General features: G+C 41.4%; 2 protein-coding genes across 4 annotated transcripts in view; both read left to right on the top strand.

The window, feature by feature from the left end:
* slco2a1 (solute carrier organic anion transporter family, member 2A1) overlaps positions 1-11,173 on the top strand; it is a 29,821-nt gene extending 18,648 nt beyond the window's left edge. For both annotated transcript variants that reach the window (XM_032526310.1, XM_032526309.1), the window contains exons 4-14: positions 1,613-1,825; positions 2,271-2,369; positions 2,467-2,606; positions 3,796-3,868; positions 4,019-4,183; positions 5,230-5,431; positions 6,399-6,546; positions 8,274-8,437; positions 9,066-9,130; positions 10,622-10,742; positions 10,870-11,173. In XM_032526310.1, the coding sequence (XP_032382201.1) occupies positions 1,613-1,825; positions 2,271-2,369; positions 2,467-2,606; positions 3,796-3,868; positions 4,019-4,183; positions 5,230-5,431; positions 6,399-6,546; positions 8,274-8,437; positions 9,066-9,130; positions 10,622-10,742; positions 10,870-10,990 (1,511 nt within the window). In that variant the 3' untranslated portion in view covers positions 10,991-11,173. The remainder of the gene's footprint in view (positions 1-1,612; positions 1,826-2,270; positions 2,370-2,466; positions 2,607-3,795; positions 3,869-4,018; positions 4,184-5,229; positions 5,432-6,398; positions 6,547-8,273; positions 8,438-9,065; positions 9,131-10,621; positions 10,743-10,869) is intronic.
* A 1,622-nt stretch (positions 11,174-12,795) lies between these two features.
* The window catches only part of rab6ba (RAB6B, member RAS oncogene family a), a 40,623-nt gene continuing 37,807 nt past the window's right edge, over positions 12,796-15,611 (top strand). For both annotated transcript variants that reach the window (XM_032526089.1, XM_032526088.1), the window contains exon 1: positions 12,796-13,053. In XM_032526089.1, the coding sequence (XP_032381980.1) occupies positions 12,984-13,053 (70 nt within the window). In that variant the 5' untranslated portion in view covers positions 12,796-12,983. The remainder of the gene's footprint in view (positions 13,054-15,611) is intronic.

Here is a 15,611-nt window from a genome sequence, read left to right as displayed (position 1 = left end):
CCCCCCCAGAACCTTGATCTGCTTCTTCCAGAGCCCCTCCTTGGTTCTCTTGGCTGTGGTCTTCAGGTCTTTGTCATGTTGGAAGACCCAGCCTCAACCCATCTTCAATGCTCTAACTGAGGGAAGGAGGTTGGTCCCCAAAATCTCCCAATACATGGCCCCGGTCCTCCTCTCCTTAATACAGTGCAGTCCCCCTGTCCCATGTGCAGAAAAACACCCCCAAAGCATGATGCTACCCCCCCTGCTTCACATTAGGGATGGTGGTCTTGGGATGGTCCTCATCAGTCTTCTTCCTCCAAACACGGTTAGTGGAATCAGGACCAAAAAGTTCTATTCTGGTCTCATCAGACCACATGACTTCCTCCCATGACTCCTCTGGATCATCCAGATGGTCGTTGGCAGACTTAAGACGGGCCTTGACATGGTCTGGTTTAAGCAGGGGTACCTTCCGGGCCATGCATGATTTCAAACCATGACGTCTTAGTGTCTTACCAACAGTAACCTTGGAAACGGTGGTCCCAGCTCTTTTCAGGTCATGGACCAGCTCCTCCCGTGTAGTTCTGGGCTGGTTTCTCACCTTTCTTAGGATCATGGAGACCCCCCGAGGTGAGATCCTGCATGGAGCCCCAGTCCGAGGGAGACTGAGAGTCATGTTTAGCTTCTTGCATTTTCTAATGATTGCTCCAACAGTGGACCTTTTTCACCAAGCTGCTTGGACATGTCCCTGTAGTCCTTTCCAGCCTTGTGGAGGTGGACAATGTAGTCTCTAGTGTCTTTGGACAGCTATTTGGTCTTGGCCATGTTAGTAGTTGGATTCTTACTGATTGTATGGGGGGGACAGGTGTCTTTATGCAGCTAACGACCTCAAACAGGTGCATCTAATTTAGGATAATAAATGGAGTGTGGGGGGGACATTTTGAAGACAGACTAACAGGTCTTTGAGGGTCAGAATTCTAGCTGATAGACAGGTGTTCAAATACTTATTTGCAGCTGTATCATACAACGAAATAGTTAAAAAATCATACATTGTGATTTCTGGATGTTTTTTTAGATTATGTCTCTCCCAGTGGACATGAACCTACGATGACAATTTCAGACCCTCCATGATTTCTAAGTGGGAGAACTTGCAAAATAGCAGGGTGTTAAATACTTATTTTCCTCACTGTAGATATAAAAACAAATTTGAACAGCTTTATACTACAAACCCTGTATGGATGTGATATAATTGCCATAATTGTTCTATGGCCTGGGTAAAGCATGAACAAATACATACAAAGAACGAATGCCATAGAACTTTCTTTTAATTTTCTAGTTTGTCAGTCATAACGGAAAAAGTTAACTGCTAATCGTGCATTTAAGGCAGCATCGGAGCCATTTCCAATATTGGTATAGGAACAACTCTAATTTAATTTGTAACAACGATCTCCCGCTTCCGTCTTTATTTTGACCCCCATGGCATTTTCAGTGTCAGTGAAGGGCCAGAGAAGCTTCAGGAAATTAGAAGGAGTTGGACATCTGCATCCACTTGTTATTAACTCCATCCCCCTCCCCCCTCTCCCTCCCACCTTCTCCTCCCCTCTCCGCCCGTGTGTGACCACCTGCTGTGATCCAGATCGCCATGACATTTGCAACCCGCAGGGGAACTCCAGCATCCTGGAGAGTTGTGGCCGCGACGAGACCAGGCGTCTGGCTGACACTAACAACCTGTGGCTGCTCATGGGCAGCGCCCAGCTGCTCTTTGGCGTGGGCTCGGTGCCCATCCAGCCGTTTGGGATTTCCTACATAGATGATTTTGCTGGGCCTGGCAACTCCCCTCTGTACATAGGTGAATGGCCTGTTGTCTAGAGGGACATTGATAGGTTTAGATAACGTGAACACTGTCTGAGGCTCATGGTGGGATTCTGCAGGCATGTATGTTAAAAAAAAGCTTTTTAATATACAGACTTTTTAACATTGGCCTTTTTTTATGTATGTATGTATGTATGTATGTATGTATGTATGTATGTATGTATGTATGTATGTATGTATGTTCCTGGTGTTGAATCGTTTAAACAGCAGATATTGTGTGTTTGTCCAAGAGAAATTTCCTTTGGGACAACAAAAATCTCTCTTAGCTTATAAAATCCAAAACAAACCTAGACAAAAACATTTTGTCAAAGAATAATGCCATGTGAATAACTCATTTTTGACACAAAATAAGAGGGAATCTTATCTTTGTCAAGACAATAAAAAAAGCTGAACAGTACTTGTTATCGTGTTATCATTGGCAGCCATCCTGTTCGCTGGATCTGTATTCGGGCCTGCCGTTGGATACCTGCTGGGCGCAGTCATGCTGCAGATCTATGTGGACGTGGACAAAACTGGTTTTGGTAATGTTCCATCCATCCCAAAGTTATTTTATAGACTGGTTTCAGCAGGAAAGATGGGTCACCGTTGTGTCTAAGTGTTCAGCTGGATTTCTTTTAGGAGCGGAACAAGAGCTGATACAGAGTGATACCCGCTGGGTCGGTGCCTGGTGGATGGGCCTGCTCCTCACCTCCGGCTGCCTGGTTCTCACCTCCATCCCCTACTTCTTCTTCCCTCGTGGAATGCCTTCAGAAGATAATGTAAGTCACACTCTAAATCACAGAGCTCCTTTAAAACCAAACAGCTCTGTTTTATGACTAAACATTCATTGAATGTATCTGTGGCTTGTGAAAAACTACAGTACTTTGCTCATTTTTTCATATCCTTTTACTGACACCTACTGGCGTTATGTTAGCCTTGCATTACAATTTTCAGAAATAGTTTATTGATCCCGAAGGGAAATTCCAAGAAAAGGTTTCTCAATATTAAAATAAAACTCCATATTATAACTAACCTATTATATAAACACGTTTCAATTCCCAACCACTTGAACATTATTTTTGACTTTTGAAATAATCTGCAGAAAATTACAGTACATTAGTCATAGATAAGATAAAGCCTTTCACATGCTTGGGAAACCATATATGACTCTTTTAGCTTTATCCAGCACTTGGCCTGGTAAACATAATAAGGTCCTTGTTCTTGTAAAGAGTGTTACTTACAGGGATACTATTTCAAACAGCTCTGTGTCATGGCAGAGGCAGTGTTTGTGTTCAGATATAAAGTGTTTGGATTCCCTCTGAGGCGCTGGTGCACGGTACTCCATGTGGAGCAGGGGGGGTTTGCTGAGATCTGCCAGGTGGGGCAAAATGCTTCATGGAGGTCCATCGAGATCCAGTGGAACTGGCACAACAGGGGGGAAGCCGTGCATCTAATCACACTGGGCACACTGCCATGACACAGAGCTGGCTTTAAATCAGCAAAATATCTCTTTAACATCCATTCTTAAATCAATCAAAATTAACACCTTTGGAGCACGACAGGCGGTGTTGATGAAGGGGTACTAGAGGTTTTCTGATAGCATACGGTGTGCGATAGATGTGGGGGGTTCTTCAGACAAAAAGGTTAGGAGCCACTAGATGGAGACCAAATATCTTCCATTATGGGTTTTGTTTTGTATGCACTGTGGAGCTATTGAAAAGAGCTGTCAATTTAGTCTAATGTTCCCACGTCACATAAATGCAACCTGAAGAGACAGGGGTTGTGGGTGGAGGGAGAGGTGGAAGAAACAAACTTTTGAGGCTTTAACTGATAATTAATTTCTTCCAAGTAAGAACAGGACGGCTGTGATATGAAAGTGATCCTTCAGATTACTGGACATGCCCTTGTATTTATTACACAGCAAATGTATGCCTTTTATATACAATTCATACTGAATGTTTTTTCCAGGTGGGTGGAAGTGAAACTGAGATGAATGATGACTTCAAGAAGCCAGATACCTCTTTACTTGATTTCCTGAAAAGTATGTTTATTATATTCAGTGTAAAGACTCGACATAGCTTTGTATTGTTAACATGTCCCTCTAAAAACCGATAATTGCGAGTTTTTCCTGAAGTCATTTCCAGCATCAGTGTAATAATCAGTGTGTCTGTATGTGATTGTGTTTAATCAGTGTTCCCCAGAATGTTTGTCCACCTCCTGTTGAGCCCTCTCTTCCTGATGCTAGTCCTGGCCCAGTGCTGCTTCTCCTCAGTGATCGCAGGTCTCTCTACGTTCCTCAACAAGTTCCTGGAGCGACAGTACAGCGCTTCAGCCGCCTACAGCAGCCTGCTAGTAGGTAGGTACTGAAGGAGTGCAAAGCTTCAGGACAAGATCCTATAATAGAATACTTTCAGTCAACGGCTGGCACTCAGTGCCAGCTGTTGAATAATTGAATAATTTATATTAATGTTCAGCATGGGATACATTAAAGCACTTTTAGGAACTCTGTAGAAGGGAAATAAAACTGTTCAAATTACTTAACGGACACTGGATTGTGTCAGCCTGTTTGCTTCGTGGTCACTTTCCAAAGCGTGAATTAGCTTTGTACTTTCATCTTTTCCTAAACGACAATTTTAAATGGGTTTGTGCTTCGTTTAACTTTTCCCCTTTGCAACATTGCATGTATTTACAGTCTACACCTATCATTTGTGTCAGGATGTCAGTAGTCTGCTTCAACTAAAGTACATTTGCAGGATAAAGCCTGACATCTGGCATGTATGTCGGGCTTTGTCCCTCGCCTTTCTCTCTCTGTGTGTCGCCGTTCTCAAAAGCCCTTCGCTACGGAAAATACAAACTTTAAGCTAGCAAGCTACACGCTGAAAATGCCACATTTTGAAGAAAATTTGGATGATGTAACAAGGCAGGCATTCTTGGTTCTTTTAGGGAATGATTGTAAAGATTAACAAAGAATATGTTTACGACATTTCCTCTCTAAATGGGACGTATGAGAACCAATCAGCAGGATGCTGTAAATGAAGTACAAACAACGCTACATTAAGAGTAAGGTCATTTAAATAGCTCCCGTTACTGTATTGTGTAAACAGTTAAATTCATTTTCTATGTTATGAGGCGTTTTCCTTTTGCAAATGTTCCACTAAAACAAGTTCCTTCCCGCAGAGGCACCGCTGCTGCCTATGGAGCCTAACCAAGTAAACAACCCAGAGCATTATTTTCTCCTATCCCAGAATGTATCTGTGACCTTACTCCCCAGTGCTGTGGAGATAGGTCTGAAAATGCAAGACTAGGGAGTCAGCAAACAAATAAAATGGCACACAAAGTGTAGAAATCCCCTTTGGACAACTTAAGTAGACAATAATTACGGTTCGTAATCATGGTTCCCAGGTGCTGTGAATCTGCCAGCAGTAGCAGTGGGGATGCTGATTGGAGGGGTCATCATGAAGAAGGCAGGTCTCTCTCTGAAGACCATCCCACGCTTCTCTGTGGCCATGTTGACTATGTCCACCCTCCTGTGTATCCCTCTCTTCTTCATGGGCTGCCCCACACAGAAAGTCTCAAAGGTCAATTACCAGATTGGACAGTATGGGTGAGTGACGAGGGTGGTATTCTTACTAGTGCAGATACATTTAAATTGAGAAACAGCCTGTTGTTAAACACATTATAGACCCAAAATGTACTATGAACTCAGCAATGTTTTTAAAGTTAATGCAGTTCAAATTAGGGAGGAAATTATTTGCATTTTATTGAACACTGTAATAAAATTAGTGAGTGTAGCTTTAATATTTTTGGACCAATTCCCTTAAATTGATACAAATATCTCACAATTACACCACTTTGAATTTCTGAACATTTTTATGCACATTCATCAAATCTGGAAGCATATAAGTGCATATACAGTGAGTAGACAGGACACTTGAAACTGGACACTTGAATAATTCCATTCCTTTATTAGTTTTTTCCTTCATGAATATGTAAACTACAGCTTAGACAGCCCTGTGTGTGTGGTGTGTGTGTGTTGTGTTTGTGTGGTGTGTGTGTGTGTGTGTGTGGTGTGTGTGTGTGTGTGTGTGTGTGTGTGTGTGTGTGTGTGTGTGTGTGTGTGTGTGTGTGTGTGTGTGTGTGTGTGTGTGTGTGTGTGTGTGTGTGTGTGTGTGTGTGTGTGTGTGTGTGTGTGTGTGTGGTGTGTGTGTGTGTTGTGGTGTGTGTGTGTGTGTGTGTGTGGTGTTGTGTGTGTGTGTGTGTGGTGTGTTCCTAAAAACATTATTACACATACTTGTGGTCCACAGGGTACCTTGTATGATCTGACATAATGCTCATAGTTCATCATCAAGTTGGAATTTGGATTTATTTTCCTCCAAAAGTCAGTACATTGTTTATTTGCTTTCAGTTTTCTTTATAACTTTATATGTGTGTATATATTAAACCTAAACATATCAAAAGCAAAATGTTTCAACCTTTGTGTAATGTCACAAAGTACTAGGATGTAGCTACGTCCAAAGCAAACCCATGCTAATGAAACACTGCTTTAGTTTGCCTCTCTCTGCCCTCCGCAGCTCTCTGCCCCCATGCTACTCCGACTGCTCCTGCCCTACCAGTGCCTTCAACCCTGTGTGTGGCTCAGATGGTGTCGAGTATATTTCTCCTTGCCATGCGGGCTGCACCAACTTCACCAAAGATCCCAACAACACCCACAGGGTTCAGGTCAGTGCCTCCGCTAAGCAACTGTTCATGGTTTCCTCCAACAGTACAAACACATTAGTTCACAATCACATTATTTTTTTTAAATGTGGCTCAAGTACCAGGCACGGCCTGAAAGTGACACATGCGCAAACGAGTAATACAACGCCGCAAGTCACAGGAAGCACCTTGTTGGAATGCTTTTCAAAATAATGGTAAAATAGTTCCACTCCCACTGCTGGCCGATATGACCAAATCAAAGCTGGGCGCTGTTTCTTGGAATAGCGCAGAATTGTGACTGACCGTTAACTGTGTAGGAGTGTAGAGTGCTAGAGGGAATACATAAGCTGCATAGAGAATCTGCACCTCAGGAGGTTGATCTTTAAACAAGTTTTTCCAGTGTTAAGTAGATCCTTGGAACAGGAAGTAACATCTTGGAGCTGTGGACCAGTATTTAGTGAGTGACTTTGTGAGCTGTCTGCCAAATGATCCCCCATTTCATAGAAGCAGTCCCATCAGCCAGGAGCGTCCAGTGCAGGAGCAGTCAGACTGACAGAGAGACTCCTCTTCTGCTTGCAGTGGCTCACAATCCTTGTCCATCAATGCTTATTAGTCACAGATTTGGGAGGTGTTTTAAGAGAGACAAAACGTCAGTATTCAGACGTCACAGTTTACGAATAATCTTCCGGTGGGTGGATTGTGTGACTGCTAATAGAGTATTAGTCAGTTTGACTCGGCACATAAGCCCGCTGTGTAATACTGCAGTACAAACACAGACAGTGGTGGCTCCAGCTAGCTCAATGAATTGATCTCCACAAGTCTCCACAATTCATTCAGGTGCTTGATAATTTCTGTATTTTTACTTAATGTACCTTACCTCTATGAACAAATATCTGCTTACAAAGCAGATTTTGGCGGGCAAACTGAGTTGAGAACTGCGTCGGAGTAGTATTGGTCATGACTCTTCATGTTTGAGTAGACTTTGGTTGCTACAGTAAACAGTCCGTATGGGGCGCAAAAGATGTGGAACCCATTGGCCAAAATGCAATCTTGGAACCCATAGACTATTGTCTGACAACAATGCTTTTTATTAGCTTCATAAAAAAATGCTGGCTGCACTGTAACCCCAAAGTAGACCCCCAGAGGCTAACTCGTTGTGAGACCAATAGCCGTTATGTTCAGAGATTGAATAAACCAACAGAAACATGTTTGGTGTTCAGCCTTTCTTACTCTGTATCATGTTGTACTCTTGGTTTGAGTAAGGTACATGTTCTTTCCATGTTTTCACAGAAAAAAACCTATTCATCTTTGTCTCTTTAAAATCATTTTGACATTTAGGGAAGTAAACTTATTCACTTTCTTGCTGAGAAGATCAATACCACTGTGGTGAATATGACGCTAAAGCCAGGAGGCAATTAGTTTAGCTTAGCATAAAGACAGCAGCTACCGGTAGTCTAGCAATATCCAAAAGTAATAACAATTTGCCATTTTCTGAAGCTAAGACTCCTGTTCCCAGTCTTTATACAAAGCCCGGCTAACCAGCTGCTGACCATAACTTTCATATTTTGCATACAGACATGAGAATGGTGTCACTCAGCAAAAAAAGAGAATATGCACATTTTTAATAATGTCTTACTACAATCCCCAGTGGGGAAAATAGGTATTACTGCAGATGTGGTACAACATTTCAATTTCTCAGCACCGACTATGACTCAGACACAGACTTCCTTTTGCTTTCTTTGTGGATACAGCTGTATACCAACTGCAGGTGTATATCTGGGAGCCAGAGCAATGCCCATCCTACTCCCTGTTCAAACAGCTGCCCACATCTTCTTCTCCCCGTCATTCTTGTCATCTCTTTGGCGTCACTGATCGCCTGCCTCACTCACAACCCCATGTACATGATGGTGCTAAGGTAAGGAAGGATGGCAGTATCTTACAGCATTCTTTTCTTAAATATATTTTATATGTTCAAAATAAATTTAAAATGAACAAAATTGATCTCATGGATGATATGATCTGCTTATCCCTGGTACAAACATTTACTATTAATGTTATAAAGGCTATATTTTACCCAACATATACAATATTAGATGACATACTGTAGCAATGACTTAGCATCTCTTGTTTTTACAAAACATAAGTTAAATATATCCAAATCGAGCACATTTTTACTTCTCTCTCCCCCAACCAGTGTGGACCTCTGTCACGTTTCAGGCGCTACTTCTTCAACACATTGATACAGTATCCATTTAGTGACGGCTGCAGTCAAACACTGAGCTCAAAGGCTCCTTATGACGTCCATGAAAGGTCAAACACAACACACTTGATATAGGACAGCTAAGAAGGAATTAAAGCACATAGTCTGCAAACACAAGTTGGGAGATTTGATGAGAAATTAGTTCTACAAGGTTTCATGAAGATTTAATACGTCACTGTTTTTGAAACATAACAACATGTGTACTGATTTATCACTGCTGCTGTTGTCCGGTATTGTGTTGCAGGAAAGTGCACCTTCTCATATCACTTCCTGTTCATTTCAGATGTGTTCCCTCCGAAGAGAAGTCATTTGCTATAGGAATTCAATTTTTACTCATGAGAGTTTTAGGTAAGTCAGGACACAAATACTATTTGTATGTTGTGCTCTATACTCGTATGAATAGCAAATGATAGTATTAACGATAAACCTTTTGTCAAAGTGCCCAATAAAGCGTCCAAATCCCAAAATATCCTCTTAGCTCAGTGGTATTATTTTGAAACTAAAACTAAAGTTGTATGGAGCCTCAAAGTATCTAATATTAAAATCTAATATTAAATATTTTAAAAGACAGATCCATGATGCAGTAATTAAAGAAATTAATTATTATAAATTATAATTTCATCAATTATTATTTTTTATTATTTATTTTTTATTATTTATTTCAAATAAAAATGTCTATAATGAAATAACTACATGAAAACGGAAAACTGATGAAAATATGAATGATAAAAGAACACGTCATATGAATGAGCCAAGTTGTACAAATTTCTTAAATTATCTCAGAAATTACAGGTGGATTTCTATAAAAATGTACACTGACTTATTTATTGAGTTTTTTAACGATAAATACTCTGTACAGTTAAGTTTGATGGCATGTGGGGTTGCTATATGGTGATAAACAACATCGGATCTGAGAGTTCAAGAAAACATAACTGAATTACATTCCTCCATACATTTTAAGCAAATGTCGGATTGCCCTCTAGTCCATATCCTTGACGTTCCACTTCCATGGGATTGCTCTGTTGTCGCTGGAAATTCCTCTGTCTCTGTGTTGGCGTTCTAACCTCCGGTGGATTTCTGAAGACTATGGTTACCTGGTCCTCAGATCTCTGCAGGGTAAATCCAGACAGCTAGCTAGACTATCTGTCCAATCTGAGGACTATGGTTACCTGTTCCTCAATCTCTGCAGGGTAAATCCAGACAGCTAGCTAGACTATCTGTCCAATCTGAGACTATGGTTACCTGGTCCTCAGATCTCTGCAGGGTAAATCCAGACAGCTAGCTAGACTATCTGTCCATCTGAGGACTATGGTTACCTGGTCCTCAGATCTCTGCAGGGTAAATCCAGACAGCTAGCTAGACTATCTGTCCAATCTGAGGACTATGGTTACCTGGTTCTCAGATCTCTCAGGGTAAATCCAGACAACTAGCTAGACTATCTGTCCAATCGAGGACTATGGTTACCTGGTCCTCAGATCTCTGCAGTAAATCCAGACAGCTAGCTAGACTATCTGTCCAATTGAGGACTATGGTTACCTGGTCCTCAGGTCTCGCAGGGTAATCCAGACAGCTAGCTAGACTATCTGTCCAATCTGAGGACTATGGTTACCTGGTCCTCAGGTCTCTGCAGGGTAAATCCAGACAGCTAGCTAGACTATCTGTCCAATCTGGTTTTTCTGTTGACGACTAAAACTACTTCTGAACGTACACATGTTCCACCAGAACTAGTTCCTTCCTGAGACTATTTAGCAGAGGCAATTCTTTTAGGAATAAGGCCAGACTAACATGGGGACAGAAGTGTGTTGTTTACCCTGCACTCTCTTTCGGTCTCCCTCTCAGCCTGGCTACCTGCCCCTGCTCTCTTCGGGATGGCCATTGATACGTCATGTGTCTGGTGGAAGACTGTGTGTGGAAAGAAGTTTAGCTGTGGTTACTATGACAACAACATCTTGAGGAACCGGTAAGAAAAATGCGTCGCTCACTACACGTATTATATACATACAGGAAATATATAATTATATACATACAGGAAATACATCCAAATCACTGCTGACAATGGTTTCTCTTTATGTTTCTGACGGCTGCAGGTACTTGGGCTTACAGGTGGGTTATAAGGTCATGGGTGTCGTCCTACTGATGATGCTGGGGTGGAAAGCAAAGCGGACCCAGGAGTACACTCTGGAGAAGAGGCCTGAAGGACTACTGTGACCTTCCCATGTGCCTCTGTGTCTCTCAAAGCTTTGCTATAGTATGTTGAAGAACAGAGTGTGGAGCAAAGCTGTGATAGTGGTAGACAGCCACAGCCTACACTGACCTCAATATCTGGAGGCCCACTGCCCTACCGAGAGCTCCACTGGGTGGAGTTAAGATGAACATCATATCATTAAAAGGGAAATATCTGATGTTTTCCAATACTTTAAAGCTAATGATTGGTATTATATTAAAAATATAACTCAATTATTACAAGTTTTAGAGAGGACAGCTAGAGGGCAGCTAAAACACCTCTGTTGTGCCTCACAATATTTTACATGCATCTGAGTTGAGAGTTCAGATGGATGAATATCTTTGTGTATTACTTGTTCCTATAAAGAAGGAATCTATTCAGGTTTCTATTTCCAATGGGAACATATTCTGTAACTAATTACCTGTATTAGCTTAATATTTAAGTTCATTTTTTATAGATGTTTGTCTCATACACAGAGACATCTGTGATAACTGCAGTACTCTTTTCATATATGATCACATAGTATAACACTTGATTTAATTGCAATGCTAATGAATGTTCAGATAACAAGTACATCCACTGTTACTCATGAATTGAATTAACCACTCACATTATGCTATCTATTGGTTTGGTTGTATTGGTTACAGTGGAGTGCATTACTGACTAATACAGTACAATTAATCAAGTCAGCGTGAAGTCTTTTATTCATTTCTGTCTTTATGTCTTAAACTCTGGATAATCAACCAAATGTACCAGGTTTAATGCATGTCTGTTGGTTTTGGTGTTTTAATTCATTTCACAATTTCACAATTTCACACAACGTGTAGAGGACAGAAGGTTAGGGGGGTCAGCTGTGGCCCATGCCATGTATGCCTCTCTCCCCATATGTAAAATATAATGCATGGAAGTTTCATATTACACAAAAATAGCCGGTAATATAGATAGCTTTACAAATCCCAATGGCAAAATGCGGTATTACAGTCACGTCTCACATAAATTACAAAAAACAACAACACACACAGACACTCAAAGAAAAGAAAGAAACCTAATTGGAAACTGAAAATAATCCAAAAACTACAAATTGCCAAACTGTAAATATATATGAAATAGTGCATGGTAAAATTCTGTACATGATCCATGTAAGTGTACTAATGTTTATACTCTATATGGTCTTGTGTTGGTGTGGCAAGGTGCTGTGATGCTGACCTACTGGGATGGGAATATCAGCCTATGTAAATGTATGTTTGCTTCAAACCACAGATTTTACACATGATGATATGTGTCAACTCACTCAGAATCACTACTCAGCCTGTAAGAATAATATTTTCTGTGGTTTTATGAGCTTTCTAAAGTATAATAAAATAGCCATGATGTCATCAGCATTATTCCAGCTACAGACTGGGGGCGTGGAGTTCATTTACAGTACATGGAAGGATGACATTTGAAGGATCTTATCAAGTTGCATTATGCTGTAGAATCCAAGGTTTTCTGTGGACTAAAAGTCAAGACATCTCTCATATCATTCTTTTTAAAACGTCTCTCTTTCTCTCTATGGGAGTGCACTTTTGGATCTCTGGATAACCCCTAATATGAACTTGTTTTTTACCACACACATCTGCATGTTTGGTACACATATGTATACCAATGTCTTCATAATTAGTGATGAACCAATTATACAGTAGACATGTCAGCCTCGCCCTCCCTTGTCTCCTCCGACTCCCATGACGTCATTTTATAGCACGGCTGTCGGTTCAGCGGAGAACGAGGAGAGGCCGCGCATGCGCAGAAGCCCTCGGGTGAGAGCGCGTCACGGACCGGTGCAGCAGCAGTAGCAGTGTGTTCATTTGAGAGAGCAGGGGGGCTGAACGGAACACCGCCACCTTTCTGTCCAGCATCTCCAGCCAGCGACACCCGACACAAGCAGCCTACACCCAGACGGTCCCCCGGTGTCCAGAGCTGCCCCTCCGCCTCCTCAAAATGTCCGTGGCCAGTGACTTTGGAAACCCTTTAAGAAAATTCAAACTCGTCTTTCTGGGGGAGCAGAGCGGTAAGACATGTTTCATTCTCCCGAGAAGTTCTTTTTTGGTCGTGTGTAAGTGCTGGCCGGTCAGCGTCGCGCTAACGGAGCTAGCTAGGGTGGTGCTCTTTTGTCCTGAAGATAACACACAGAATTGGCTTTACTGCTGTGTGTGTTTGTGTGTGTGTGTTGTGTGTGTGTGTGTGTGTGTGTGTGTTGGTGTGGTGTGTGGGTGTGTGTGTGTGTGTGGTGTGTGTGTGTGTGTGTGTGTGTGTTGTTGTTTGTGTGTGTGTGTGTGTGGAGTTTAATTTGTCGCGCGCAATCTCTAAGTTTAACAGTAACAGAGGCTCTAATAAGACATGCCTGCCTTGGCAGATGCTGTTAGTTTAACACAGCATCGGTTTAGTGTGCATGCCTCGGTCGGATGCTGTGGATGATACAAGTTGGTAAACCTCCGTGTGTGTGAGACACACCCAGGTTGTCAGTGGTGATGAGATAACTTGTGTGGCTGCAGTGTCTGTCCTGGAGTTGTTCTAGTCTGCCTGCTGTGGCTGGCCAAGTTTGTGTTTTTGCATCTATAAATTGTTCTTTGAGTATAAAATCTCTGCATGACACATAATAAGACACCATTGTGACATCTTGTGGAGACTCAAGATTCTTCTGTCTTTATCTGTGCCTCCATCCCAAGCTCTATTCACCCCCCACACTCTCAGACATTCCAAAGCGTCTCCCTCTAGGCTTTAATGTGGCAACACAATGGTTTTCCACATCACCCTGAGCTGGCTGAGACATGATTTGAATCCTTAGGTTTAGGTGACTTTGTCTCTCTGAACAGGGCAGGTCTGTAGTTCACTGTCTAATTCCGAGGTCTTGAGCAGCCAAATGAACCACATTAGTCATGGTTGAGTCCTTCCAAAGGTCCTATTGATCTTCCAGTATAGTTAGGTCATGCGTTACATAGTATATGGTTTTATTTGCAACTTACTTATTTTACTTAAATTATAGTGGATATATGTAATATCTGGACAACTAAACATTGGCTCAACAAGGGATTATCACTGAACCCCTCAACTGGATTTGGAGCAAAACTAAGAATGCATACTGACAACAGATGATGCCCTGCAGGTCTTATGGTAAAGAGTGGCGTTGAAACAAGACACAAGAAATCAATGCGTGATAAATCCTCATTTAAGTCAAAAAATACCAATAACTCACTGGTTTCAGATTCTCTAATGTGAGGATTTTATATCATTGTAAATGAAATGTCTTTGGGTTTTGGACTGGTGAAGACATGACGTTGGGCTCTGGGAAGATGTGATGGTCATTTTTCATCATTTTCAACTTTTTCTAATTTATTTTATAGATTAAACAACAGCTAATTATATATAAAAAGAGTCAATTAGTAATCAATAAGGATCGTAATCATTAGCTTAGCTACAGTCCTAGTTAAGACAGATTTTAGTGCATTGAAACTTGATTATTTCACAGTCCTTTCATCTCTACAATATAGGAAATGAGATATGTTACAAACATAGGCCTGTTGGTTGGTTTGACTCTTGGGCAACATTATGATATTAAGTGCCAAGCAACAAGCCAAAGGGGATTTGGCTGCACAAACACAATGTCAGGGAGTGTACTTATGTCAGGGAGTGTACGTATTCACAAGACCACGCAGCTGGCTGCATGTTCGACATCATAAATAATGGCCAAACTGGGCTGATTGAGAGATCAACAGACATCATGTCTCAATTCATCTCCAGCAGAGGACAATGAATATTTCTGCTGTTTCAAATGTTTGAGTCTGTGTGCTATGTAAATCTTTATTTTACTACGAATACCAAGATTAATCTCTCATTATTGTCATTTAGATCCTGAATTAGCAAGTGGTAGTAATAGAAAAGCAGAGGCTTCAGGGCTTCAGGTTAGACTGAGTTGATGATGCGTTGTAGCGTTACTGCAGCTCCCCGTCTTGTCCTTCTCTCAGGGGAAGTCTACTTATTCATCAGGTTTTACTCTGTAGTATGTTTCTGTGCAGGGTTTGTCAGCAATACAGTACATGTGGGGGATCCTGTGGCCTGTAATCTATCTATCTATCTAGAATAATTACAGATTTGTGGATACATTGGTTGTTATTGACAAAAAATTTCTCATCAGTGAATTATTTCTCATAATAAGCAGTGTAGACCACTAACTAAATTCTATAATGGTGCAAAATCCTTTTGTTTTTGTTATAGCCACACTCATCGCTTATAAAAATCATTTAATGGGATTTGTTTTTTTATCTATCAACTATGTGTGTTTGTCTTATGAAGACAGACTTTATGCCACACAAACAGAATTGCAGAGTGTTTTTGTGTATTGCTCTAATGATCCCAGATCACCAAATCAGCATTTCCCATAATTACTGCTGACATCATCACCACCGTATGGTCATCATGGTAACTGCCGCAAAGTTTTTTTCAGCAAGAAACCTTTGGCCTAATATAATCTCAGAGGTTTGTAGTGGGTGGCCTCATTCTGTAGCGCCGTCGGTAAAAGGGCTTGAACTCTTAAGCCATGGAGACCCTGGCTACAGGTCTGCAGTGACG

The sequence above is a fragment of the Etheostoma spectabile genome, chromosome 9 (assembly GCF_008692095.1).
Source record: "Etheostoma spectabile isolate EspeVRDwgs_2016 chromosome 9, UIUC_Espe_1.0, whole genome shotgun sequence".
In the NCBI taxonomy this organism is placed as follows: domain Eukaryota; kingdom Metazoa; phylum Chordata; class Actinopteri; order Perciformes; family Percidae; genus Etheostoma; species Etheostoma spectabile.
The sequence above is the reverse complement of the archived record's forward strand: the minus strand, read 5'-3'. Positions and strand labels throughout refer to the sequence as shown.